The sequence below is a fragment of the Hyperolius riggenbachi genome, chromosome 6 (genome assembly GCF_040937935.1).
Source record: "Hyperolius riggenbachi isolate aHypRig1 chromosome 6, aHypRig1.pri, whole genome shotgun sequence".
Classification (NCBI taxonomy): Eukaryota; Metazoa; Chordata; class Amphibia; order Anura; family Hyperoliidae; genus Hyperolius; species Hyperolius riggenbachi.
This window is the reverse complement of record NC_090651.1, coordinates 161,817,903-161,844,551: the sequence shown is the minus strand read 5'-3', so window position 1 is coordinate 161,844,551 and position 26,649 is coordinate 161,817,903. Positions and strand designations below refer to the sequence as shown.

The window sequence follows — 26,649 nt, the reverse complement described above, 5'->3', positions numbered from 1 at the left end:
AAGACATGGCTTAGGAAAAGGTCTAACTGGCTTTTCAGTATTTCTCTCAAGCTGCATGAACAATGGAACAGTTCAATGGGCTGAACCACAACTGTGCTTTAAAGCATATTTTGTTACTGCATTTCAGAAACAAAGCTTTCAAGTTTCCTCCAAGAGAGGATCATGACTGCCATCTGCTGGAACTTTGTTGCATTTCCCAAGAATCCTCCACAAATCTGTGTGTGTGTAGACAACAGTGCTAGATAAATACATCATAATAATTATTATAATAACACTATTCAATCTAGTAAGTAACAGTTGCTCCCCACACAGCTAACAGAAACATTTGGGGTGATTGTGTGGTATAGGAACATAAATCATATTTACGTGTCATGGTTTGTCCACTTAGGATTTGAATGACCCTATATGTGTTTTTATTACTCCCCATGCCTCTGTTTCATTACTTATGCTTACGTTAAATGCCAGTTAACCCCCCATACACATTGTTTATTGTCCCCTGGGATTGCAGAGACTTGGTGAGTTGCATAATTGTTAGGGACTAAATCTAAATACCCACTGGAAGATGAGTCGGGGGATACGTGGTGACGCGGATAGGAGTGATAGGATGGGAGTGTTCCCGGATCTATCTTCCCCAATCGCATACCATGGGCACAAACGACAGGTGTGGATGACACTGTAAACAATCCCTGTAATTTTAGCTGGAGTCAGTGGGGATCAGAGCAATCATCAGTAAGGGGATCCATCACTATACATGATTTAATTAATTTTAGTTAAACGATGTTACATGATTTTGCAAAAAACGATCTCTTGTCATGGAAAAAGTTACTTGTCATGGGGAAAATAACTGCAAAAATCATGTAGTGGGTACAGACCTTAAAGTGGAATGAAACCCAGCATTTCTTATTTGCTCTAAAAAATGATTTACAGCATATTATATACTACCACCATTTTTTTTACTAGAACGGCATTCAATTAGTTAAACACAGAGCTTGAACGTTTAGTGCAGAGAAATCTGGACGCATCCAAAGTGCAGATAATGTTATCTTGTGTTTACTTAATTGTATCAAGTGAGGAATGTGACACATTCTCTGACGGTGCAAAAGCTCCTGGACACAGAGAGACACTGAAAGCATTTCTGCCTTCAAGATGAATAAAACCAGTTATGAATAAAATAAAAACAAAAATAATAAATAAAATAAATGCAGAATAAAATAAAGGCAGCTCTCAAAGCAAAAAAGTGTACTTTTGGGAACTTGTAATTTCTAAATGAACAATAATACGTATGCACAAATGCAAATATGATGGCATATAAAAAGTAGGAAAACATGTTTTTATTGAATATTATGTCAAGATTTTATACCGCTTTAAGGGGAAATGTTTTCTGTGAACTTATAATGCCTGCTTTAAGGTGCTTGGGGATGAAGAAATGTTTTGAAGCTTGTGTCCCAACTCTGAACCAAATATCTTAGTGGTAGGAAGAGGTTAGCGTCTAGATCAGGCATGGGCAAACATGGCCCTCCAGCTGTTACGGAACTACAAGTCCCACAATGCATTTGCCTTTATGAGTCATGACTGTGGCTGTCAGACTCATACAATGCATTGTGGGACTTGTAGTTCCATAACAGCTGGAGGGCCAAGTTTGCCCATGCCTGGTCTAGGTATACCACAATTAGAGCTGTGGAGGAATAAGATAATGGAAAAGTAAAGGAGGAGTATTGATCAATTAGGAGTTGAAAAAGCACTCATCAAAGAGAAAGGGAGGGTTATTAATAATAAGGATGTCGCATGGACTTGGCTGGTATCACCTGTTGAGTCACATTACCATGACAAAACATGTAGGGAGGAGTTAAAGGACTTACGAGCTGAAATAAAAAAGTTTATTACCTTAGTGCACTATTAGAGCTCTGTGTAGACGATTTGTGCCTCCCTTGTACTTTCCAGACCCTCTGTTATCTTAATCCTCTTATCATTACAGGCCCAGACCCAGCCCAGGGTCGCCTTATCTCTGGGCACTACAATCGCCGCTTTAAAATCCCTCTGCCTGCTTAGCTCAAAGAGACGTTGCTGCGTAGGATTACAGCCCTGCTAGCAGCCCATCGTCACTCCGTACACTGAGTCATAAATCATGTGGGCGTCACCACATGACCGCCCACATGACTGATTTCACTTCAAGCCAGCACAGAATAGGGACGCTGAGAGATCGTGGAAGTAACCTAGTAACAGCATTTGTTTACAGGAGATTTGGAATGTAGATTTGGAATGTAGATTTGTAGAAATGGAGATTTGGGCTCAGCTGACATGAAGTGAAGTCAGTCATGTGGGCGGTCATGTGGTGACGCCCACATGATTTATGACTCAGTGTACGGAGTGACGATGGGCTGCTAGCAGGGCTGTAATCCTACGCAGCAACGTCTCCTTGAGCTAAGCAGGCAGAGGGATTTTAAAGCGGCGATTGTAGTGCCCAGAGATAAGGCGACCCTGGGCTGGGTCGGGGCCTGTAATGATAAGAGGATTAAGATAACAAAGGGTCTGGAAAGTACAAGGGAGGCACAGATCGTCTACACAGAGCTCTAATAGTGCACTAAGGTAATTCAATTTTTTTTTTTATTTCAGCTCGTAAGTCCTTGAAGAGCCGCAAGAAGCAAGTTAGTTAATGAACACACATGGAAAGACAAGTGGTGCACAGCCATGCAGTTTTAGCACAAGAGACCCAGAGGAAAGCCCTTCAGGAAATTAAACTTGTTGTTTTTATTCATCAAACGTAATTTAAGTGAAGTACAATAAATACATTGTTTTCTTGTTTTACTCCTTGAGAAATATTATCGTTATTGAGGAAAAGTGGAACTAACAATTGGCTTTGTTCAAAGAAGTACTAGGCATTTGTACTTGGTGATCAGGAGGATTACCAAAAGCATTAAGGGAAATAGTTTGACCACTAGGCCTCTTGCACACTACATTTTGATTTTGGTGCGATTTTACATGCGATTCCGATTTTATAACAGTACTGCATGCTGCTTTTTTTCTGTGTTTTTATTCTTACTTTGATAGCATCCAGGGAAAATCAGAATCGCAAATCAGAATCGCAAATCGAATTTGCAGTGTGGGACTGGACTTGCATGCAGTATTAAGGCATTTTAAAAGTGTGAAGTGCCACTTGAAATGAAACCACATGCATTATTGACATTTTAGCTGCAGAGAGATTTCTTGGTAGGGATGAGCATACAAGACTTCTGGTCTCACAGTGAATAGGGTTGATTTCACTTACCAAACTTTTACGTGAAATTGTCTGAATTCGGATTAAAAGTTTGCTTTATATTGAAGTCAATGGTGCGATCTTTAGTGAGTAATTGCAAAGTATGTAGGTAGAGATGTAATGCTGGGTACACACGGTACGATTTTCCGTGCGATAGATGGATCCGATTGATAAAATCCCTCATGGCCGATATTACTCCCGATCGATTCTGCGCTCGATTTCTCATAGAAGTGAATGTAAAAAGATAAGAAAAACAAGCGAAGATAAGAGAATCCAGTGGAAAAAACGACCGGTTTGGAAAATAGCATGGAAAATCGTACCATGTGTACCCAGCACCAGAGAATATTGTTAGAGAATAATATTTTAGGTAGAGAATTGTGGGAACAAATAAAAAATTAAACACCTTGTATTTTTTTGAGAAAATTGATTTTAACGTTACAATAGAAAAAAAGGTTTTTAATATGCAATTTTAGGACAGATAATGTATCTTACCATCGGTATTGCAGCTTTACATATATTCCCAGCAAAAGTAGTGTATTTCCTGCCCGGGTATGCTACCTCGGGGCAAGCAGAAACACTTTTGCTGGGAAACGCTGTACAGCTGCAATACTACTTTATAAAGATTCCCTGGCAAATACACCTATTTGCATAACAAAATAAACAATAATACCAAAATGATGTAGCCACCCTTTTCCAAGCCTCTTTAACCCCTATTTACCCATGCAGGCCTATACCAGCCCAAATGGTCCATGATATGGAGGGCTCTGGAAGAGATGGGTGGCAAAGCCTTCCCCTCTTCCCCTAAGCCGTACCATGGACAAGGGCCCCACCTCGGGTGTTCAGGAGAAGGTTAGGCTAAGCCCCGGAAGGGGGTGTACATGATGGCATCAGTGGGTCTCCTTTAACAAGGTGACTCCCAGATGGCTTGGAAGGGAGGTATCCCAGTCCATTTTTGGCTGAGCTGTGGTTACAACAGAATAAGTGAACAAGATATGTTTTCTTATTATTTTTCTGAATGGTCAATTATAGGACAGTCACTTTGCACACAACACATGCTGATGACTCACAGCTGTTTCTTTGTCAAAGCTCACCTTAGCTACTACAATGTGACTTTGCAGCTCTGATTTGTAAAATAGAAGGCAAGAATACTGCAAAAGGCAAATGAACAAGCTATAGCTCCTGATGAGAGCAGACAATACAGCAATATAAACACACTGTATTCTTTGCAGTTACTATATGAAAATGTGTGCAGACATATGAGTGGGAGTAGCCATATAACAATATTGTACTACTACTACTACTAGTAGCAGCAGTTTGCCTAGCAGGTGGCCCCGGCTCTGAATATTTAGAGGGCAACTATTTTTGTTGCAAGGGTTTAAGGAAGTTTTTAGTTAGAAGGAGGTTAGGGGGGTTTTAGTTGTAGGAGGGCTTTTAATTGTGTGTGAGGGGGGGTTATTAGTTGGAAGGTGGTTAGTGGGGTTATTATTTTCCCACCAGGGGAGGGTTCTGTGTGAGATTAGGGAGAGGTTAGGTCATAATGAAATATCATCAAATATAAGTAGTAGAATACTGGTACATTTATTGATATTGTACTAACGCTATATTCTCCCTTAGCTATTTTTTTTTTCCGCGCTCAAATTAGCATGAAAAGTTTTGAAATGTACGGTATGCCCTTGCCAGTCCATCCATTTGTGTTGGAAGATGGTTCAGCATTACATAGGGCTGTATTTAGTGTCATCGCTTTAGTCTACTACAAGGTCTATTTAGGTAAGCATGTCTTCATTTTTAATCCAATGTAAGGAAGTGGTAAGTTTCAATCTGAAAAATGCATCAGAAAGTGAAGAAAACTGTTTACGTTATTCATCCACTTACAGTGTATACAACTTGTTCTGCTATTAATCAGCACTTCAAAATCATCAAGAAATAGTAAAACAAACCAATAGTTTTAACACGCCGTGCTTCACTTGCTCTTTTCAAGAGTAACATTTGGTTCACTTTGAATTTTTGATTATATTATTTTGACAGAGCTCTGAGTGAAATGCACACTGCAATAAATAAACATGCATTGTGAATAGCTGCACCCTCCCCTCCCAGCTCCAGCCTTTAGAGAGGCAGCGGTAGAAAAGGCTAAAACGCTGCCTTTTGCTGTCAGCATTTTGGTGCCTTTTGAAGGCGCTTTTAAGCCTTTTAATGCCAATACATAGGGCCTGATTCACAAAGCGGTGCAAACTGTTTAGCACAGGTGTGCTAAACAGTTAGCACCTGAAGTGTGTGCTTATTCTTCTGGGTAGTGAATGATGTCCTCCCCATCATCCAATGAAAGGATCTTCTGTGAGCAGTTTCTTTTGACAGCATCTCTTAAAAGATGAGCAGTTTCTTTTGACAGCATCTCTTAGGCAGGGGTCACACTTACCGGCTTTCGTACGCGTTTTCTGTACAGAAAAACTGACTTCAACTGAGAACTCATGTTAATCAATGAGCTAGGTCACACTTTAATGCAGATTTCGCATGCAGAAAAAAAACTGACATCTTGCGCAATTTGTCAGTTTTCTCTATAAATTACATTAGCTGTTGTAAGGTAGAGGTCACATTTGTCTTTCAGTTTTCTGAAAAGTGTAGAAACTGAAAGACAAGTGTGACCCCTGCCTGAAAGAAAGTCCCAGTGGAGGAATGCAGGGGTCATGGAAGCCTATGAACTATACAGTGGCTTCCCTCTACTGATGTAAGTATCTACCTTTTTTTTTTTTACTAAACGTGCCCTTAAATCACCAAAGAAAAATAACTACATAAGGCTGCACCATTAAGCTTACACACATGCCTGTCTTACTTTTGGTTGGCTGGATGGTGTAATGGTTAAGAGCTCTGCCTCTGACACAGGAGACTCAGCTCTGCCTGTTCAGTACCTATTCAGTAGGAGACCTTAGGCAAGTCTCCCTAACACTGCTACTGCCTATAGAGCGCGTCCTAGTGGCTGCAGCTCTGGCGCTTTGAGTCCGCCAGCAGAAAAGCGCGATATAAGTGTTCTGTGTTTGTTTGTTTGTTTTGTGCTTACTGGACTTTCTGGCATGCCTTTAAACTGAGCCACAAACCAGCAATGTCTGATGTGAAGAAGGAAAGGAGCTTGGATTTCCATACCTAAAAGTTCAGCTATCACAGGACAGCTACTGGGCCCCACTTAAGCATAATGACATGGGATGGAGGGTTGTGTCATCTTAACAATCAGAGGCCCATTGGGGCGCACTGTAGCCCAGGGTTGTGCAGAAGTTAATGGCAGTCTAGAATTGTTCAAGCATGTTAAATAAACAGAACAGATGTAAAACTGAATAGTCCATGATACTTTACATCTATGAAACTTTGCCACATTAACACAGTAATCTATCAGAAAAGAGGGGGAAAACACATTTTTATAAGAGAGACATTTCACAAAAATAGGTATAAACAAATTAAATAATTAATGTGATTTTGTTTCCTTGCAACAATCAACAAAATAACAACCCAAGCAGCACTTACCATAGTTCTGAATAACAACTGTCCAGGTGAGCCCAAATGGGACCATTTGGGAGCCAGTCAAAAGCTGATTTCATTGGCACCTGACCCTGTAATGATGATTGGCTCACAGTGATCATTTGATCAGCCAATGAAATCAGCTCCTGACCAGCTCACAGAGCTCTGTCATGATACTAATGGAAGGGTGAGTAAGCTGCTGCGGCAAGTGAGTGGCGCGATCGGTGGTAGCGTGCGGAGGGCTAATCGAACACCACACCCTGGCAGGGATAACAGGTGCCAAACAGGGCGTAGATTTCAATCAGCGTGGTTCAGAACCATTAATAAACAAATTGTTCCCTGGAACAGAATCAGTATTGTGATCCACACTAAAACTCAGCATTCAGTAACTGTCTTGCACTGCATTGCATTACCGCTATATGGGCTTCCAGTGAGAAATATTAATCAAAAATAGGTCTGCACACCTGATGCAACTTCTTGCATAATAACAATCAAGTAGCGTAATATACAAGTGGGTGCTGGATCGGTAAAATGGACCGTAGACCCAAGAAGCAATCTAATAATAAATGACCCGCACACAGATTTGCTAAGTAAATAGTTGTTGTTTTGAATCAAAAATCGAAATGGGTACAAAAGCAAGCATGTACTGCTGAACAGTCAAACATTAACTGTGAAACACAGAGGATATACAAAATGTACAGTAAAGCAACAGGTTCACAAAAATATAAATACTGAGTGTGATCCCAGCATATACATTACATGCATTGAGTCCATAGATATATAGCAACTGGAGCATACAGAGCGCTCAATGACAGTAAGGAGCGAAATAAATACAAGTGAACCGTGAGTATCACATGACCAAGAGCCCTCTCTCCTTGATAAAGCGAGGTGACGCTCGCGGAACTAATGGGATCTTGTCCTCTAAGGGGATTCCTTGTTCCCTGCTGTGCTGCTGAGATTGACTTCACCATTTCTGGGCTAAGTATCTCCTATTTTTTGCACTACTCCACTTTATGCTCTTTTTACTATGGGCTGCTCCTTTGCCTTAATTTTCTACTAGGCATCTTATCACTATTAATACTGTATATCTGGATAGCAATTGTGCACTTTATTTTATAATTTTATATATGTGATATTTATTTATGTGTTTATTTTTTAGGTTTCAATGCACAAGTGTTGTTTATTGGTCTTGCATCACACTAGGTTGTATACTGAACCCGGGTTCTCCCCCTGTTGGCCTCAATATTGAGCCTACTGGGGGTTTTATATCTGACAGCAGCATTGTGTCATTATACAATATATTGCATTTAGAGTGATTGTTTCATATGCAGCAGGGATCATGTTGGAATATTTGCTTGTTTTTTAAATGGTTTTATTCTTTATTGAATCATCAGTATTGTCATTATTATTATTATTATACCTAATGTTGAATAAAGATTTTTGTTATACTTTTTCAAAGTTTGCTGTAGGAGGTGCTATTTTTTTAAGGGCTTTCTTCCTCTACCATATAATTGCTCTTGTAAACTTTTGAGCCCTAGCACACTCAGTTATTTGGTTGAGGTGTTGCAGACACTTTCCAGAAATGACCAAGAGCCCTGACAGCGCTGTTTCGTCTACCTTTCTCAAAGGGTTCTGGATAGTCCTTTCAGGCTGCTGCAGCACTAAACTACTCAGTTAATGATGTTTATTGACTGTTCAGCTGTACATGCTTTCTTTTGTACCTATTTACATTTTTGATTCAATACAACTACAATTTACTTAGCAAATCTGTGCTTGGTGTGCTGGTCATTTATTATTAGATTGCTTCCAGTGAGAAATACCAGCTTACTGCAAAGTCAGCAAATCCCTAATTGCACAAATCCCAAAAAATGAAGTGAAATAAATGCAGGGTGAGGGGGCCCTAACAGTTTACAATGTCCTTTTACCTCATATGTATGGATTAGTCTAGTGACAATGAGGTTGAACAGCATTACATTAAATAGCCCAATTGGCAACATATTACATCCTACCATATCTGCGAGGCAGTTTTTAGAGAGGGTTGTCACCATCACTAACCCTCTATAATGAAGGCACTCCTTCCTCCCCAACCCAATGCACAGGGCCAGGATGACAAGCATAAATAGAATTTATTCAATCGTATCTATTCAACTGTGATACTTCACTAACAGCAGCTATGTTAAATTACATAGTTACAACGATGCAATTTAACATGGTAGCGGCTGTTAGTGAAATATCGCGGTAACGATACTTTACAGGGCCACCCGCAGTTAAAGTTATGCGCGTTGCTATGTAAGCAATGCGTGTAACTAAGGAAGGCACGCTCCTTACATAAAAGCGAGCGCTGCTATGTAAGGCAGGGAGAGGGGGAACTCCTTCACATTAAGCTGTGCTGCTTAGCAGCGCAGCTTGGTGAATCATACATGACTGGGATACTGGGATATAAGCAATTATCACAGCTCAGATGAAAATTTGTAAAAATGTAAATGGTCAATAAACTAGCATACCATTATCCTCTATAATAAAACCCCTGTGTCCCTGCGTCACGCTGTCCTGTGTAGCTGGGTCCCTGCTTTTTGCTACTGCGCATATGCGCAGTACGGACCCAGCCTCCCAGACAGGTGGAGGAGACCAGGAAGCCGGGCTGGCGTGTGAGTGGGCAGCCGGGTGTGCGGCGGATGTGCGCACGTGCACAGAGAAAACACAGACCTAGAGCCTGTTTTTAAACGTGCTTGGGTCTGCTGGTTATTAATATTATTTTTCGTATCTATTGCACTGATATCTTCAACAGTGCTTTTTACAGAGTACATAGTCATCTCACTGACTGTCCTCAGAGGAGCTCACAATATAGTGTAACATCCTGCTATAATATTATTATTTTTTTATATATCACTTACATTTTCTGCAGTACTTTACAGAGTACATAGTCATGTCACTGAATGTCCTCAGAGGCACTCACAATCTACTGACATACACAAACCTAGAGGATAATCTGGGCCCTACTGTGATGGAGCTGCATACGTCCCAGAGGACATGGGGCCCTGTTTGGCTGCATAGCCTGCACAAACCTATGTCTGCCACTGTATTCAATAATAAAGGGATGCTGACTAGAAGCTCTTTGCAAGCTTCAGTAATAAATTTCTGTCACCTGTAAGGTAGGGAAGGTATTAGCTTGAAAATTGCGCAAAAGGTGGATCAGCGCAACACCAGGCCGCCTCCGAATGGCCTCCATCAGAGATGCGCTGAGCCCCCCCAGGAACTACAAACGCACCTTGAACCCAAACGGAAGCTCTGCATATACACCAAAAGCATGGCTGTTAAGTGGGAGCAGCTGACCAAAAACGAATTACATTAGTACATAGCAAGGAAACGAGCAGCGCTACTTAAAAACAGACTAGTGCCTACCTGCAAAAGAGTGCAAGCCCCACTTGTGGGGTCGAATACACACCGAGCATACACATGACCCGTCTACCACTAGAGGAGGATGTTGGTTTCCATTAACAGCTTGCATGCAACCTATTAAGTACTCGTCCCTCCCACTGCGAAGAAGTCAATCCTCCATGGGAGGGGCCTAACACTAGTGTTAGGCCCCTCCCATGGAGGATTGACTTCTTCGCAGTGGGAGGGACGAGTACTTAATAGGTTGCATGCAAGCTGTTAATGGAAACCAACATCCTCCTCTAGTGGTAGACGGGTCATGTGTATGCTCGGTGTGTATTCGACCCCACAAGTGGGGCTTGCACTCTTTTGCAGGTAGGCACTAGTCTGTTTTTAAGTAGCGCTGCTCATTTCCTTGCTATGTACTAAGGTATTAGCTTGCACTGAGAAAAGCCAACTGTGCCTGATGGTAAACATAGCCCAAGGCATACAGTTTTCATGTGTACAATCCCTAATAAGTAATGAGCAGAAATTACACCTATGCGTAATTATGCATCGTAATTCACAATTACGCATCGTAATCACAATGCAAAATTTTGGGGAAAAGCGTAATGCTTCTCCATAAATTCCGCTACATATTCGCCTGCATTTGATATGTGATGCATTGTGTTTTATAGAAATTAACCACTTGCCAACGGCTACACGCCGATGGGCGTGGCCGCGGCGGCAGCCCCAGGACCGCCTAACGCCGATTGGCGTAAAGTCCTGGGGCTTGCATTTGCAGGAGATCGCGTGCACGCTGCGCGCGCATCTCCTACTTGGTGGCCTTCAGTCTCCGAGCGGCGATTGCCGCTTGGGAGACTGTAACGGCGAAACCGCCGCTTAATTGCATTGTACAGCGCTGCGATCGGCAGCACCGCTGTACTGGGGACAGCCATGTGACACGGCTGTCCCCCTGGAGGGCAAGAGAGCGATCGGCTCTCATAGGCTGAAGCCTATGACTGCCGATCGCCGTTATTGGCTGCCTGGGGGGTGGGAGGGATGGAGGGAATAAGATACATTAAAAAATACAGAAATTTAATTAAAAAAATAACATAAATATTTATATAAAAAAAAACCAAACACTGCAGGGGCGATCAGACCCCACCAATAGAGAGCTCTATTGGTGGGGACAAAAGGGGGGGGGGAATCATTTGTTTGCTGTGTTGTGCGGTCCTGCAGCTTGGCCTTAAAGCTGCAGTGGCCAATTTTGAACAAAATTGCCTGGTCACTAGGGGGGTTTAAGCCCAGGGTCCTCAAGAGGTTAAGACGCGTATACATAGAGAAGGAAAAGGTAGGTAAACTAATTAGAAAGCAGCATTCAGGACTTTTATACAACATGCTGCAATGTAGCACATTGGTGCAAATGAGCACCATTAAGATGAATTGATTTAGTGGGCTAATCTGGCTCAGGTTCCTGTGGAGGAGGCACAGAAATCTATGTGCGTAGCTTGGAATCTTACTCGTAGCAGCATTGTCAGTGCTGACTGGAGAGAGATGCAATTCAAGGTTTTACATAGAACGTATATTCCGATTAGGGCCCTTATCGCCACTTAGGGGCCACTGCTGATTTACATGGATGCCCTAAATGCTCTTCCACTTCCCCAGACTTAAATCATATGCTTTGGAGTTGTCCTAATATTCAATCATTATGGGTAATGGCTCTTAAATTGATCAAAAAAATTACAGATAATAAAAGAGATCTACACTCCTTTTATTGTTTGATACACAGCCCTGATTTCTTGAGGGGGGATCAAAATAAATCTCTATCCAGATTTGAACACCTGACATTGCTGGCTACTGAGAAACTTATATTGAGACAATGGCTTTCCCCTACCACTTTTACTTTAAATATGTTAAAAGAAATATTAGGCCAACTAATGCATCTGGAATGTCTAAATTTGGAGCGGAAAAATAAACATTCATTAAAAAAGTTTTTTAAGACGTGGAGAAATTTCCTGGAGAAGGAATGCTCTAGGGAACAAATTTTGAGTGTGATGTCACCTTTACAAGATACAACCTGGTACCTGAAGCAAAAAATAGGAGGTTATTTGGGAAAACAAGAAGTCTGATCTAATATGGAAAATTGGAATAAGAAGATATATTAGGGGGACATCCGAATATTAAGGGAGAGAAGAAAATAGGGACAGGGACACCGAATTGTATATACCGTATATACTCGCATACAAGCAGAATTTTTGACCCCCAAAAAGTGGCCCAAAAGTGGGGGTCTCGGCTTGCATGCGAGTCACTTATTTTTGTGCCCATGTCCTGTTTCACCAGCTGATCGGGCCGAAGGAGAGCCGGCAGCTGAGAGACCGGATGCGGAGGGCGGAGAGTATAGCTGTAGGATAGCTGGATGTCCGCGGCGAGCAGGAGCGATGGATGACCACACAGCAGAGTAGAAACATCAGGAGCGCTCTTCCGTGCTCATAATCTTGCGCTTCCTGCTGTGTCTGCACCTTGTAAACCCATTGGCTATTACCAGCTATTACCAGCCAATGGGTTTACAAGGTGCAGACACAGCAGGAAGCGCGAGATTATGAACACGGAAGAGCGCTCCTCCTGTGTTTCTACTCTGTGCGGTCATCCATCGCTCCTGCTCGTCGCGGACATCCAGCGGCTGCAGGCAGCTATACTCTCCGCCCTCCGCATCCGTTCTCTCAGCTGCCTGCTCTCATTCGGCCCGATCAGCTGGTAAAACATCGCTGCAGGCATGGTTTTCTGGGTGGCTGCGGCGGTCTCACACACGCACAGCGGCAAAGCAGGTATCCGGCAGAGTTCTGCCCCTGACAGTCTTCACTGCTCACTTTACGCTGGCATCTCTCTAAGTATTGGACCTTAGTAATATATCATTAGCTGCACTTTAGGGATATAGGATTCCCCCTCATGGCTTATCTAATTGCACATTGTATATAGCATTGTTTTGTACAATTATATGCAGCATAAACATGCTTTTTATATGCTCCCACTCATTTTACCTTTGGTGGATATATTTTTGTACTTTGTTTACACTGTCTTTGACCACTATTTATGTAAGATGTGATGTTATCCTACTACGCTTATCAGACCTAGAGGCTGCAGACCTATGCCTTTGAATTAGTATATTGTAAATGTGGATCTCATTTTCTCCATTCATTGCTCCTGCTCTGCTCCCCCCAGGGCTTCGGCTTACATGAGGGTCAATCATTTTTTCATGTTTTTTTAGGTAAAAGTTAGGGGGTCGGTTTACATGCGGGTCGGCTTGCATGCGAGTATGTACGGTAGTTAAAGGGGTAGAGGGATCGTTTTTATCATGTTTTTAAGCCTGCTACATATCTCTTTGATAATGGATCGGTTCCAACTTATGTTAATATAACACCATTATTATATAACATATGGACAAATGGACGCACCTGTATACAATGATATTGTTTTGAAGTATATCTCATGAGAAACTGAAGATCTAATCCTACACATTGTAAGATGCTATCAATGGTGTGTTTTGGACACATTGTTAACATTTTTCTGCTGATCTTTAATAAAAATATAATAAAAAAAAAAAAAGATGAATTGATTTTGTTTTTACAAGAGCTGCCGAATTCACAACAACGTATCTGGCCTCAGCAAACCTTCAGACAATATTTCTAAAATCATTTTTTCCTTTTTCTCCTCTGATTGTCTTTTTCTTTTCTCTTTTCTCTCTCCTCCTGCTCAGTGATTATTACAACCTGATTAACTTTCTTAGTATTTGGTATAACCTCATTCAAGTGTCTTTCCTCACTGAAGTCCGCAGGCATGTTTAGATGCCGGACCACTTGCTTAGGTTTAGTCATGAGTTCTTTTTGGTTTGGAAATGTAGATGCAAAGGACATGGAGGGCACCAAGAATGGAGCATAATGAGGGAAGCCACTTGGAGGAAGGGGCACTACATTATACTTCATTTTCTCTCTTTGATATTCAGGTTTTTCTTTGGGTTGAGGCAGCGGAGGATCTTCCACAAAGTAAGGCTTAATTCCTGTGATAATATATATCATGTACGCATTGTAATTATCCACAGATGCTCGAACAGGCAAAATAGGCTGATTCATGGCCGCCTCTGGAACTTCCTTCACAAATGTGTAGAGAACGGTTCTCCAAATGCCATCGCTCAGTGGATTCACTGTTACTCTAGGCCAATGACCAGCAATGCTTTTTAATGCTTCTCGGTTCCAGGGTGCAGAAGAAAAATTCTCCTCAGTGTGGTACATTTGGGAAAAATAGATGTCTAAACGCATCTGTGGATACCTTATCAGCAAGTCATATATTTTGCTAATGCAGTAGTGATTATATTCATTACAAGGTGTGAAGTTTGCATAAAGTGTTATGTAGCTAATTGAATCATGCAGACAGAGAAGTGAGTCCAGGTAGCCTTGTTTTTCAAAAAGGAAGGACTCTGCATGGATATCGGAAATTGTACAATTCGTGACCTGGCCTCTTTGGATTAATGCTCCATTAAAGGCTTTTATTTCATAAAACAGGAGTTGCTTGTTTTCTTGCATCGTCGGCCCATATGGGAATCCAAAAGTTTCATAAAACTCCTTATACGTAACTCGGGACTCTTCTCCTGTCCTGATATGATAGGGACATTTGGAGCAGCTTTGGTTCGAGTACAGCCAATAATAAGGTTTAACTAACGTTCCTTGGTAGCTAGAATATTCTTGAAAAATAGTTTCCATCTAAACTTGCATAGTGTAGAATTTCCCTTCAATCAGCATCAAACATTTATCTGTAAAAAAAACAAAAAAGCAATAAATAATATATAGTAAACTGTTCTCTAATAATTAAATTTTCTTCTTTCCCATTACAAGTCGCTGTACTGGTTATGTCAAAAAGTGAACCGATCAGTGCTCTAACAGTTGAAAATTCAGGGCACACAGAGGCAGTTTTTTGAAAAACTAAACTAGTGCAAGGAAAACCAAAGCCAATGCCAAAACAATAATTCTGATTGGCTGATTGGGCTCACAATCTAATCCCTATCATAGTCATATGCCTTTTTATCATGACTCAGTGACTACTCAGCTTGAAAACCTTTAATGCTTGTGTGCTGAGACGTATAATATACGACAGGCACAGAGACAACGAAGCAGGTAATTTCGATGCCGGCCTTTGGGCGGTAGAATGGGAGACACCTAGACCATAATATTAACAGCAGCTATAGCAACGCCCTGTGTATAACTTGGGCACCAGCAGCACATGATACATAGTGGCTATAGGCAGACCAAACATCTGTGGAGGGAGGGTTAAGCAGCAGAACGTGGGGCTGATATCAGCAGTGGAACCAGGGGGGGACTAAGAGTAGGCAGGGAGAGGGTTAGCGTGAGAATAGGGTTAGGTTAAGTGATAGTAAAATATTGGTTAAAATTAATAATATTCTACTAGTGGTATTAGCCAGTGCCCAATAGCTGAATAGCTGTAATTTTAATCTATTACCAGCTTCCACAGCACCCAAATTAAGACGGTGCCCTTTTTAAACATACAGCCTATATTTGACCAGAAGGGCAAAGAATACACATACACCATTCATATCATTTTATTTGGTGAGTCAACATCTGTGTGGGGTGTGGCCATCCATGATAATTTATTATATTGCTGAAGCATTAGAAGATTTGAGACGTGCCAATTTCTTGCATATTGTTTGAACTAACTCTGAACAAAGCACCTTCGCTTTTTTTTTTCTGGCAGCTTCCAATAGTTTTTAACAGTTCTTCTCTATGTATTTTTGGTGGTTTTCTCGATTTTTTGGGGGGGATTAATTTCAGTTGTGTGGATTCTTTTTAAATATACACCTTCTGTTTTTGCGCTGGATAGAGAGGTTGAGTTATCAAAACAGATGTAGAAAAAAACCCTCTCAAGCAGATGCCCAGAGAAACTTATTGAACATCTTGTTTATTATAGGATCTAAAAGCTGATTGGTTGCACAGGAAACTTACTCCTGGCCAACTGTCACAATCGTATGCTTAGATTGTATGATGAAGCTAGTTTCTCAATCCACTGGAAGAGGATGAGGCGTGAAACCTACCAACATGAAAAAAACGTTATAGTTTAACCTGATCTGACCATCTGCAGGTGAATTTAGAAACATACTGTATCTTACTGTCTTTACATAAAGTCCTTTCATGAGGTGTTTAGTTAGATAGGGTGGTTATGGATGGGTGTTAGGAAGAATATAACAAAAGGCAGGAAGGTTAGGCATTAGAAAATGATTACATTGAAGGGAGGTTTGATTTAGACATTAGAAATGTGCTGCCCTTCACTCACTGGCCAACAGATGCGCAAAAGGTTACAAGCTTTTTACCACTAGGAAGTGGAGATTAGCACAGCTCTACTGCAGTCAGATTGCCAGCTATGACCTTTATAGCATGTTTGTATCCAGAGCATAATGCCACACATCTGGTACTGATGGTGTTAATCTAATTTATAAGTCTTATTTGGTACTGATGTTTACTAGCAGCCAAGAAAATTACACACTGCTAAGTACAGTGAATTTTTGTGTAGATGCCACAGCATGTGTTTGCTTTGATCAAGCAACTGTATACAAGAAGCGTTTGGCTTCAAACGTATGACCGTGCTCATAAGTCATGGAAACAAGTGCTTTAAAAGTAGGAAAATAAAAGTAGGCTGCAGACCCCTCTTTCTCCATGAGGCTTGAGGCTCCATGAGGATAATTCATGCCACAGATACAAAAGTATATAGCTGCCAGCTTAGGGCATTGTCAGTAGAGGTGATCCAATAATTTACTAAATATTAGCAATACAATTTATAAATCACATTATTCCTGTATTTATTCACCCCATATGAGTGGGTATATATACTGTACCGGGGCGTAACGACAATTAACAAGGCCCCCCTGCAGAGGTGTACATAATAAAGTTAGAGTAAAGAGTACAGAGAGTGCATCAGAGATGATTATGATGGAGAGCGCACCCAGAGCAACACCACCTCCACACATACAGTATAAAAGCTGGCAAGGAGATGCAGTCCACTACTCGCCACCCACCCCAAATGCTATAGAGCAAACTGCCACCGCGACCACAATGCAATACAAAGCCTGCTGGGAGATGCAGCCCAACGTACATATCCCACCTCCGGCGCTGTAGGAGCCAGTCGCTGCAAGCAAAATACAAGACAGTACATACCAAACTCAGAGATGAGTAAGCAGGATGGTCTCCATGGTCTCCATAGTAACCATAAATTACAGTGGCCCAGATGCAGCAAAAGAGAAAAGTCTGCAAAATACAATGAAAAAACTTGCACAGCCAAGAAACAGTGCAAGTTACACAGGCAATAATGGGGTGGACTCAGCAGGGCAGAAGCATTCTCGCAATGCGCCCCCTACTATTAAAAGGTATACATCAGGCGCGTCGCTAGCGTCACATATCGGTGGCACGTGCCACGGATATGGATTTGGGGTGCCCCTAATGACTGCTCTGGGGTGCCCAACGGGAGTGCCACGAATGTTTTTACTTTGCGCGGCTGCTGTTTACACAATACGGCAGCCGCCATGTTGTGGGCGGTGCTCGCCGCTCAGAAGCACTGCTGGTCCCCTTGTCCATCCGCCCCCTGCCCAATCAGGAGCACCAAGCAGGGGGCGCGAGATTGAATGAATAGGCAGGGGGCTGGAGAGAGTGTGAGTAGCTCCGCCCCCTGCACATGTAGTGGAGACATCTCGGAGGAGCCAGTTTTAAATTGCCCGCCCGGTGCCCGCTGACCCTCGCTGTTCCTCCGCATGCCACCGAGAGGGACTGAGAAGAAGCCTCTGCTGCAGAGAGTAAGGGGGAGAACTGTCAGAGCCAGCCTGGAGGTCGGACTCCGGACACAGACAGTATGCAGCCGCGGCAGCGGCAGCTAGTTAACCCCGTGCGTGGCAGACTGCAGACTCCAGACCAGGGAGGAGGTAGTAATGTACTGCTTACTCTGCCAGGCTTGTTCTCTGTGTAATGTGTGTGGTGTGTGTGTGTGTGTGTGTATATATATATATATAGTGTGTGTATAGTGTGTGCGTGTGTGTGTATAGTGTGTGTGTCTGTCTGTCTGTCTGTCAGTGCCCCAGCCTCTGTTCCCCATTGTGTATGTATGTACCATATATGTATGTGTGTGTGTGTGTGTGTGTGTGTGTGTGTGTGTGTGTGTGTGTGTGTGTGTGTGTGTGTGTGTGTGTGTGTGTGTGTGCGCGCGCGCGCGCGCGCTTCATCCTCTATTCCTTATTGTGTGTGTCTGTGCCCCATTGTGTGTGTCTGTGCCTGAGCGCCATCCTCCATGTCCCATTACAGTCTAGGCTGTTACTATGTGCTTGTACTGATAGCTGCAGTGTGTGCTGATCTCTGCTGCCTCCAGTATGTACAGTATAAGCTGTTACTCTGTGCCTGTACTGATAGTAAACTAGCTGCAGTGTGTGCTGATCTCTGTTACCTCCAGTGTGTACAGTATAAGCTGTTACTCTGTACCTGTACTGATAGTAAACTAGCTGCAGTGTGTGCTGATCTCTGCTGCCTCCAGTATGTACAGTATAAGCTGTTACTCTGTACCTGTGCTGATAGTAAACTAGTTGCAGTGTGTACTGATCTCTGCTACCTCCAGTATGTACAGTATAAGCTGTTACTCTGTGCCTGTACTGATCAGTGTTCTCCCCAGACTCCACCCGGCTAGATTTGGTGACCACCCGGCTGTCATTGGCTCACCTCCTCCTATGCTGTAAGCATAGTTGCCCCGCATTTTCATCTCTCCCCACCGGCTACTTTTTCATGCCAACCAGCTACTACTTCCTGCCACCCGGCTGGAAAAAAAATCTGGGGAGACCACTGCTGATACTAAACTAGCTGCAGTGTGTGCTGATCTCTGTTACCTCCAGTATGTACAGTATAAGCTGTTACTCTGTACCTGTACTGATAGTAAACTAGCTGCAGTGTGTGCTGATCTCTGCTACCTCCATGATGTACAGTATAAGCTGTTACTGTGTCCCTGTATTGATCGTAAACTAGCTGCAGTATGTGCTGATCTTTGCTACCTCCAGTATGTTACTCTGTTCCTGTACTGGTAGTAAACTAGCTGCAGTGTGTGCTTATCTCTGCTGCCTCCAGTATGTACAGTATAAGCTGTTACTGTGTCCCTGTATTGATAGTAAATTAGCTGCAGAGTCTGCTGATCTCTGCCAGCTCCAGTATGTACAGTATAAGCTGTTACTCTGTGCCTGTACTGATAGTAAACTAGCTGCAGTGTGTGCTGATCTTTGCTACCTCCAGTATGTACTGTATAAGCTGTTACTCTGTGCCTGTACTGATAGTAAACTAGTTGCAGTGTGCTTATCCCTGCTACTTTCAGTATGTACAGTAGTAGCTGTAAAGCCTGGTACACACATACAATTTTGATTAGCCAATTTTAGCTCTGTTCATCAAATTAATTGTCTGTTGGCCCACTTCCTGCATGGGGGTGGTAAAATTGGTCAGTGATTGACCATTCAAAATTGTATGTGCGTATACATCTTTGATCTATGCCTATACTGATTGTCAATTATTTAATTAAAGGACATGGGGCTCCATCCAATATTTTGATGGGCAGGCCCGTTATCTGTAGCTTACATCGATGCTAAGTTCATGTAAATTTGGCCCAACCCACGGCCACGCCCACTCACTGTATGGCCACGCCCATTTTTGCCCCCCCCCCCCCCTCACCTTGTGCCCACAGGTGCCCCCGATCTCCAGGGACCCTAGGAACGCCCCTGGTATACATAAAAGTATGAATGCAGTGGAGCATAATTATACTCTCCCTGGTGCTGGCGTAATGTATGTATCCTCTACTTTTCTCTTCAACTGCATGTGCTATGCAGGCAGCCAATCACCATGCGGACACTGAAGCCACATGATGATTGGAAGGAAGTGGAGGATACATGCATCACGCCAGGACCAGGGAAAGTATAAGTATGACCCACTGTGCTCTGCCTTTATTATGTACAGCCCACCCCCATGCTCCTTGCTACCGGGCCTCCTCTAGCAACCCCCTAGCTGCCTGCCCCCCCCCCCCCACCACCACCACTGCAGGGGTCACGGGGGCTATAGTTACTTCACTGTACTTTATTTCTAAATTCCACCTTTACACTTAAAGGGTACCTGAAGTAACATGTAACACAATGATGCTGATTCATAAAGCTTTTCTGTTGAATTAGCTCGCCTTACTTATTAAAGAGACTCCGTAACAAAAATTGCATCCTGTTTTTTATCATCCTACAAGTTCCAAAAGCTATTCTAATGTGTCCTGACTTACTGCAGCACGTTCTACGATCACCATTTCTGTAATAAATCAACTTATCTCTCTCTTGTCAGACTTGTCAGCCTGTGTCTGGAAGGCTGCCAAGTTCTTCAGTGTTGTGGTTCTGTGATGCATCTCCCCCCTCCAGGCCCCTCTCTGCACACTGCCTGTGTATTATTTAGATTAGGGCAGCTTCTCTCTTCTCTCTTATCTTTTACAAGTTGGATAAATCCTCCTCTGAGCTGGCTGGGCTTTCACATACTGAGGAATTACATACAGGCAGAGCTGTCTGCACTCTGCAGGAAGAAACAGCCTGACACTTCAGTGGAAGATAGCTGCAGAGGGAAAGAAACATACAAATGATCTCTTGAGATTCAAAAGGAAGGCTGTATACAGCCTGCTTGTGTATGGATGTATTTTCTATGTGTGGACATACTGTACATCAACCTACTTCTTGTTTTGGTGGCCATTTTGTTTGTTTATAAACAAACTTTTTAAAGCTGTTTTTAACCACTTTTAATGCGGCGAGGAACGGCGAAATTGTGACAGAGGGTAATAGGAGATGTCCCCTAACGCACTGGTATGTTTACTTTTGTGCGATTTAACAATACAGATTCTCTTTAACTCACAATTTCTCTCTCCTTAAATGACTTAATGACTTAACTCATGATTTATCTCTCCTTATCTATTTATCTCATGAATTATCTTTCTTTTTTTGTTTATTTCATGTATTATCTCTCCTCACTAATAACAGGATATAAAACCCTTGCATGGTACAGAAACTCTTCTGAGTAAAGGGAACAGATAAAAATAGTCAGTAGTTAAATGATCATCTGTATTGGGAGGTAAATAACATAAAAAAAACCTGTTCTTATTTTCTTGAGACAATAACACTTTTTTAAACATAGATCTTCAGCTTTTAAACACAAAATAAGAATATGGGATTCCAGGAAAGTCCACTTTCGAATTAGGCCTGTTGATACAATTTTTTATCTCATGGTTTGTTTTGATTTTTTTCACTTTAGGTTTGCTTTAGAAATATGTTGACTAGGATCTCTGTGACTAGAACATACAAAAATATCGGTAGTGCGTTATAGTATACTTTAACCTCCTACTGGTCAACAATAACAATGAGTCTATCTTACTGGCTGGTGGGAAATATATCACTACGCTATGATGCTGCAAGCCTGCAATTCTATGTTATAAAGCTACAGTAACCCACCTTCAGTCTATATTCAGTCTAAATCATGCTTGACAGTGGGACAGAGCTGCGCCATTGATTTGGTCGCTGCCATAGGTTGTAATTAGAGTAACAACTTATGACTCACTGAAACAACTGATGAATGTAGAAATAATCTAACAGTCTATAGCTACTATACATTACAATGCTTTCTCCCCACGTGTATTTTTATGGTTACTGTAATATTAACAGATTGGGCTGAAATAATACGTTTGAATTTACATGTTGTTCTTAAAACCAAGTGAATGTGGCTAGAGGGAAACGCCCAGAGATACATCCTGCACACTCATGAGGATGAAAGATCTATCATGGAAAAGGTAGAAAAAATGTTGTTAGACATGAATGAGCTCCCAGATTCAGTGTACACTTGGCACAAAGCACTAGTGAGCAGAGTTAAGAAAGAAAGAGAAAGCATTCTGGAGCAGTCTAACAGCTTAACACATAACTGAAGCCGCCAAAAATCAATTAACAAAGTATGTTAGCATGTTAAGTGTGTATTGTACTCGCTCAGCTTCCTCCTTGCCCCCCTCCTCACAGGTATTATTATTCAGTATTTATACAGTGCCAACATCTTCCGTAGCACTGTACAGAGTATATTATCTTGTCGCTTAAAGATAATCAGGTACTGTAAAATTCTTACAATAAAAAGCATACTATTCTATTCATTATGTTCTCCTGAGCCCCTCTGTGCTGTTTCTGCCACTCTCTGCTGCAATCCTGGCTTGTAATTGCCATTTTTATGCAGTGTTTACAAACATAAGACATAGCAAGTGATAGTCTGAGAGTAGCTCAGTGTGTGAGTCATACAGAGTGTGCAGGGGGCCTGGAGAGGGTGTGTATAGCTTCTATCCAATCACAAGCAGCACAGCACATTCCAGTCTGACTGCCTGAGCCCGACAGACCCGATAGAGGAGAGAAGATTAGATCATATAACAGAGATAACACAGCCACTGTGCAACTAGGAAAGGCTGCAGTAAGCCAGAGCACATTAGAACAGCTATAGGAACTTATAGGATACAAGAAATAAGGCTCAACATTTTGTTACAGAGTCTCTTTAAAGGGGACCTGAACTGTTGCACAGGACAGAAGGAAAACATAGAGAAATGCACTCTGAATGTATTTAGAGAGTTTAGCCTGTTCCCCCTCATTTGTGTCTAATCACAAGTTATAATTTGATCCTCCCCTGTGTCACATGACTGCCTATGGCAGATAAGCAGATAAGGCCATTTGAAAGCACAGGCTGTAAACAATATGTCTGCTTCCATGAATCGGGAAGTAGAAACAGTGCAAATTTATTTAAAAAATTGTATCACCTGTAACAAAGAAATGTTTTTTGTTTGAAGGCTATTATGCTGTTGTGTATCTTTTAGGGCAGAGAGGAGTTCTGAGTTCAGGTCCACTTTAACTGTCCCTCAGGAGTGCTCGCAATGTAATCCCTTCCATAGTCATATGTCTATGTACAGTATGTATCATGTAGTGTATGTATCAGTTACACCATTATGTCTTGTTTCTAAGCCCCATAAAACACAACTATCTTGGAATTTGTGCACAGTCATCCAGGACTTCTTCTTTAAACCCCCCCCCCCCCCCCCTGGATATGCGCTTATCATGAGGTCATTGTTACAAGAACCCTCTAAGCCTTACCCCTTACCCTGTACTTGGATTTTTCAGCATCAAGGACATCAACCTAAGCATCACCAAGCTGGCAAGGGTGTCACAGACAACATTTAGGGCCCTTTCACACGGGCAGCTGACAAACAGTGAAGTCACTGCCTGTCAGCTGATCTCCTACACCGGCCGGGCGCTTGTTAGCACTCGCTGTACAGGCCCCCCCACGGAGTGAGATCTGAGCGCTGCCCGCAGCCGTGCTCAGACTTCACAAGTAACGTTCCTCCGCTGCCCAGTAACGCCACTGCGTTAAATTGCACCAGAATTGCACTGGCAGGTGGCTGAACTGCTCTGCAAAAGCGTGGTTCAGCCACCCATCTGAAAAGGGTCTAGCTGACCTGTTAATCCTTGCACCCACAGATATATGCCATAACGTTTTCAGTCGCAACAACCTTTATTCTGCTTTTTATATGTAACTGAACAGAGGGCCGACGTGTAAGCCTTTTAGCAGAAAACATACACGGACAGCCCTGATGACTGCTGGACTGAATAATAAAGTGGCTTTGGCTTGAAACAGCAAACAATGGTAATAATCCCTAGTGAGAAGGGTACATAAACAGAACTGTCTGCTTTCAGCGCACCAGACAAGGACCTGACTGCAGCTACAGTAACAGCTGTCTCCTTACAAACTCTCACCCCTAAGTAAAAGCTCTTACCAGTTCTCAACTGCAGTTTTAATGGCCAACTAAACGCCAAATTAACCACTTGACGACCGCAGTGGTAACCCCCCCCTAACGACCAGGCTGTTTTATGCAGTGCTGGGCTGTGCAGGCTTTTCAGCCTCCTGCACAGCCCAGCTTGGGAGCCCAGCGATCGGGCTCACCTCCTTTTTTTGTCCCTAAGGGGACATGCCGCCGGAGGGGTCCGATCGCTGCAGCAGTGTTTTTTTTTTTCTCTAGCCTCTACGAGGCTCTCTCTCCCTCCTCCCTCCCCTTACCTCCTCCCTTCCGGTGTCTCAATAGGAACAGGACGGCGATCCGTCCTGTTCCACCTCTCATAGGCATCAGCCTATGAGAGGACGGCGCTGCGGCCCCCGGCAGCGCTGTAGGCATGTAAACAAAGGGGATTTCTTTCCCCTTTCGTTTACAAGCAGCCTGCTAACCGCGATCGGCAGCTAGCAGGCTATTCACGGAACTCCGCTCCGTGAATGGGCAGGGAACGATCGCGCATGCGCGCGACCGTTCCCTGCGAAACTGCAGCCCCAGGACTTGACGCCAATAGGCGTTAGGCGGTCCTGGGGCTGCCGCCGCGGTCACGCCCGTTGGCGTGACGCGGTCGAAAAGTAGTTAAATGAAGCAATCTTGAAAGTGGTTATCCTGAATAATTTACGACATTCTACTATATGTCACTCCGATGCCTCTTTAAAGAGGAACTGTCGCAAAAATCTTAAAATTTAAAACACATACAAATAAAAAGTACATTTCTTCCAGAGTAAACAGACTAACCAGCGAGCTCATGGTGACCCAGAACTCATTGGAGTCTGTAAGGGGCTACAATGGTCCTAAAAGCCCCCTTACTAAAATGCTATGGAAAACAAAAGTTTTCTTTCTTAAAACAGAAAGAATTTGCGATAATTCAGGTTGGAGTTATCTTGAGATGTCCCCCAGTGCATCACTGCTGAATATATGCAAATTAACCATTGTTGCCCTTAGAAGCTAAACACACCTCCAGAACCGCTGGAATGCAATGATGCGTCAGTTTGTTAATTTGTACAGAGCCATAATAACATGCACATAGACTGTTTTGGATTGGTTGATCCTCATCAGTGCATGGCATGGATTAATTTGGCTCTATGAAATAAATGGTTAATTTGCATATATTCAGCAGTCAGTGGTGTAGCTAAGGAGCTGTGGGCCCCGATGCATGTTTTACAATGGGGCCCCCTAAGCACTCTATACATAACAATTGATACGGCGCACCAAAACCTGCCAATGGCAACTACAGTGTCAGAGGTGCAAGAAAGGGATGGGGAACAGCCTGTTAATGATTACTACTATTCAAACTATCTATAGAAGTGATTATTATGAGCACAGGACCAATAGAGATCTAATACCGTAGTTGAGGGAGGGCCCTTCAGGGCCCCTCTGGCTCAAGGGCCCAGATGCGGTAGCTACCTCTACACCCCCTATTGCTACGCCCCTTTCAGCAGTGATGCAATGGGAGACATCTCTGAGCTCACTCCAACCTGAATTATCGCAAATTATTTCTATTTTAAGAAAGCAAACTTTTGTTTTCCAGGATAAAATGAGCCATAAATGACTTTTCTCCTATGTTGCTGTCACTTACAGTCGGCAGTATAAATCTGACATTACTGTCATGTTTTGGGTTAGTCCATCTCTTCGTGGGGGATTCTCAGCATGGCCTGTATTCTTTATAAAGACGTTTCCTGAAAAAGATTTATACAATGATGCTGGACAGCCTCCCTGCTCACTGTACACTTTTTTGGCAGTTGGACAGAGAAACTGCCATTCACCAAGTGCTTTTAAAAATAAAGAAAACCCTAAGAACTCCCTATGAGAAGATGGGCTAGTCCAAAATCTGTCGGTAATGTCAGATTTCTACTACCTACTGTAAGTGACAGCAACATAGGAGAAAAGTAATTTATGGCTCATTTTACTCTGGAAGAAATGTACTTTTTATTTGTATGTGTTTTAAATTTTAAGATTTTCACGACAGTTCCTCTTTAAGCAATGCAGCTGAGCTAACTACTTGCCGAATGCTCCACGCCAATTGGCGTGAGCAGTGCGGCAGCCCCAGGACCACTCCACGCCGATTGGCGTGAACGGCTCTCTATGGCAGGGGTCCCCAAACTTTTAAGGGCGAGGTCAACATACTTCAGACTGCTGGGGGCCGGAACATACATAAAATGATGTTAAAAAACATTACATAGAATCTAAGTATTGATTCCCCCCCAATCATACCCGGAGGAGAACTTCCAGCATGCGGCGCTCAAAGGATGTCTTTGTGCACCAGACAGTAAAACATACCCAGGGGAAAACCTGCCATCCAGTTAGACAGAAGTGTCACTTCATGCAAAATTGGATTGGAAGACAGCGAATGACTGCTTGCTTGTTTCTACAGTATGTAGATGGGTAGCACTGCTATTCTATATGCGGGCAGACCAATATTTAAAGGTGCATTGGGTCACATATATATAAGTTATACATTTTGTGTTTGGGGGCCAGTGAAAAAGCCTCAGGGGGCCGCATTCGGCCCGCGGGCCTTAGTTTGAGGGTGGTCCTCTATGGGGCTAGCAGGAGATCGCACACAGGCCTTCAGGCTCCCAGCGGCAATCGCCGCTCGGAGA

At 42.8% G+C, this 26,649-nt stretch overlaps 2 protein-coding genes across 2 annotated transcripts in view; both read right to left on the bottom strand.

The window, feature by feature from the left end:
• Positions 1-13,686: 13,686 nt before the first annotated feature.
• APOBEC4 (apolipoprotein B mRNA editing enzyme catalytic polypeptide like 4) lies at positions 13,687-14,868 on the bottom strand. The gene has a single exon (XM_068240132.1). The coding sequence runs from the start codon at positions 14,866-14,868 to the stop codon at positions 13,804-13,806; it is 1,065 nt and encodes a 354-aa protein (XP_068096233.1). The 3' UTR covers positions 13,687-13,803.
• COLGALT2 (collagen beta(1-O)galactosyltransferase 2) overlaps positions 14,839-26,649 on the bottom strand; it is a 256,782-nt gene continuing 244,971 nt past the window's right edge. The window contains exon 13 of the mRNA XM_068240130.1: positions 14,839-14,918. Coding sequence (XP_068096231.1) covers positions 14,907-14,918 — 12 coding nt within the window. The 3' untranslated portion in view covers positions 14,839-14,906. The remainder of the gene's footprint in view (positions 14,919-26,649) is intronic.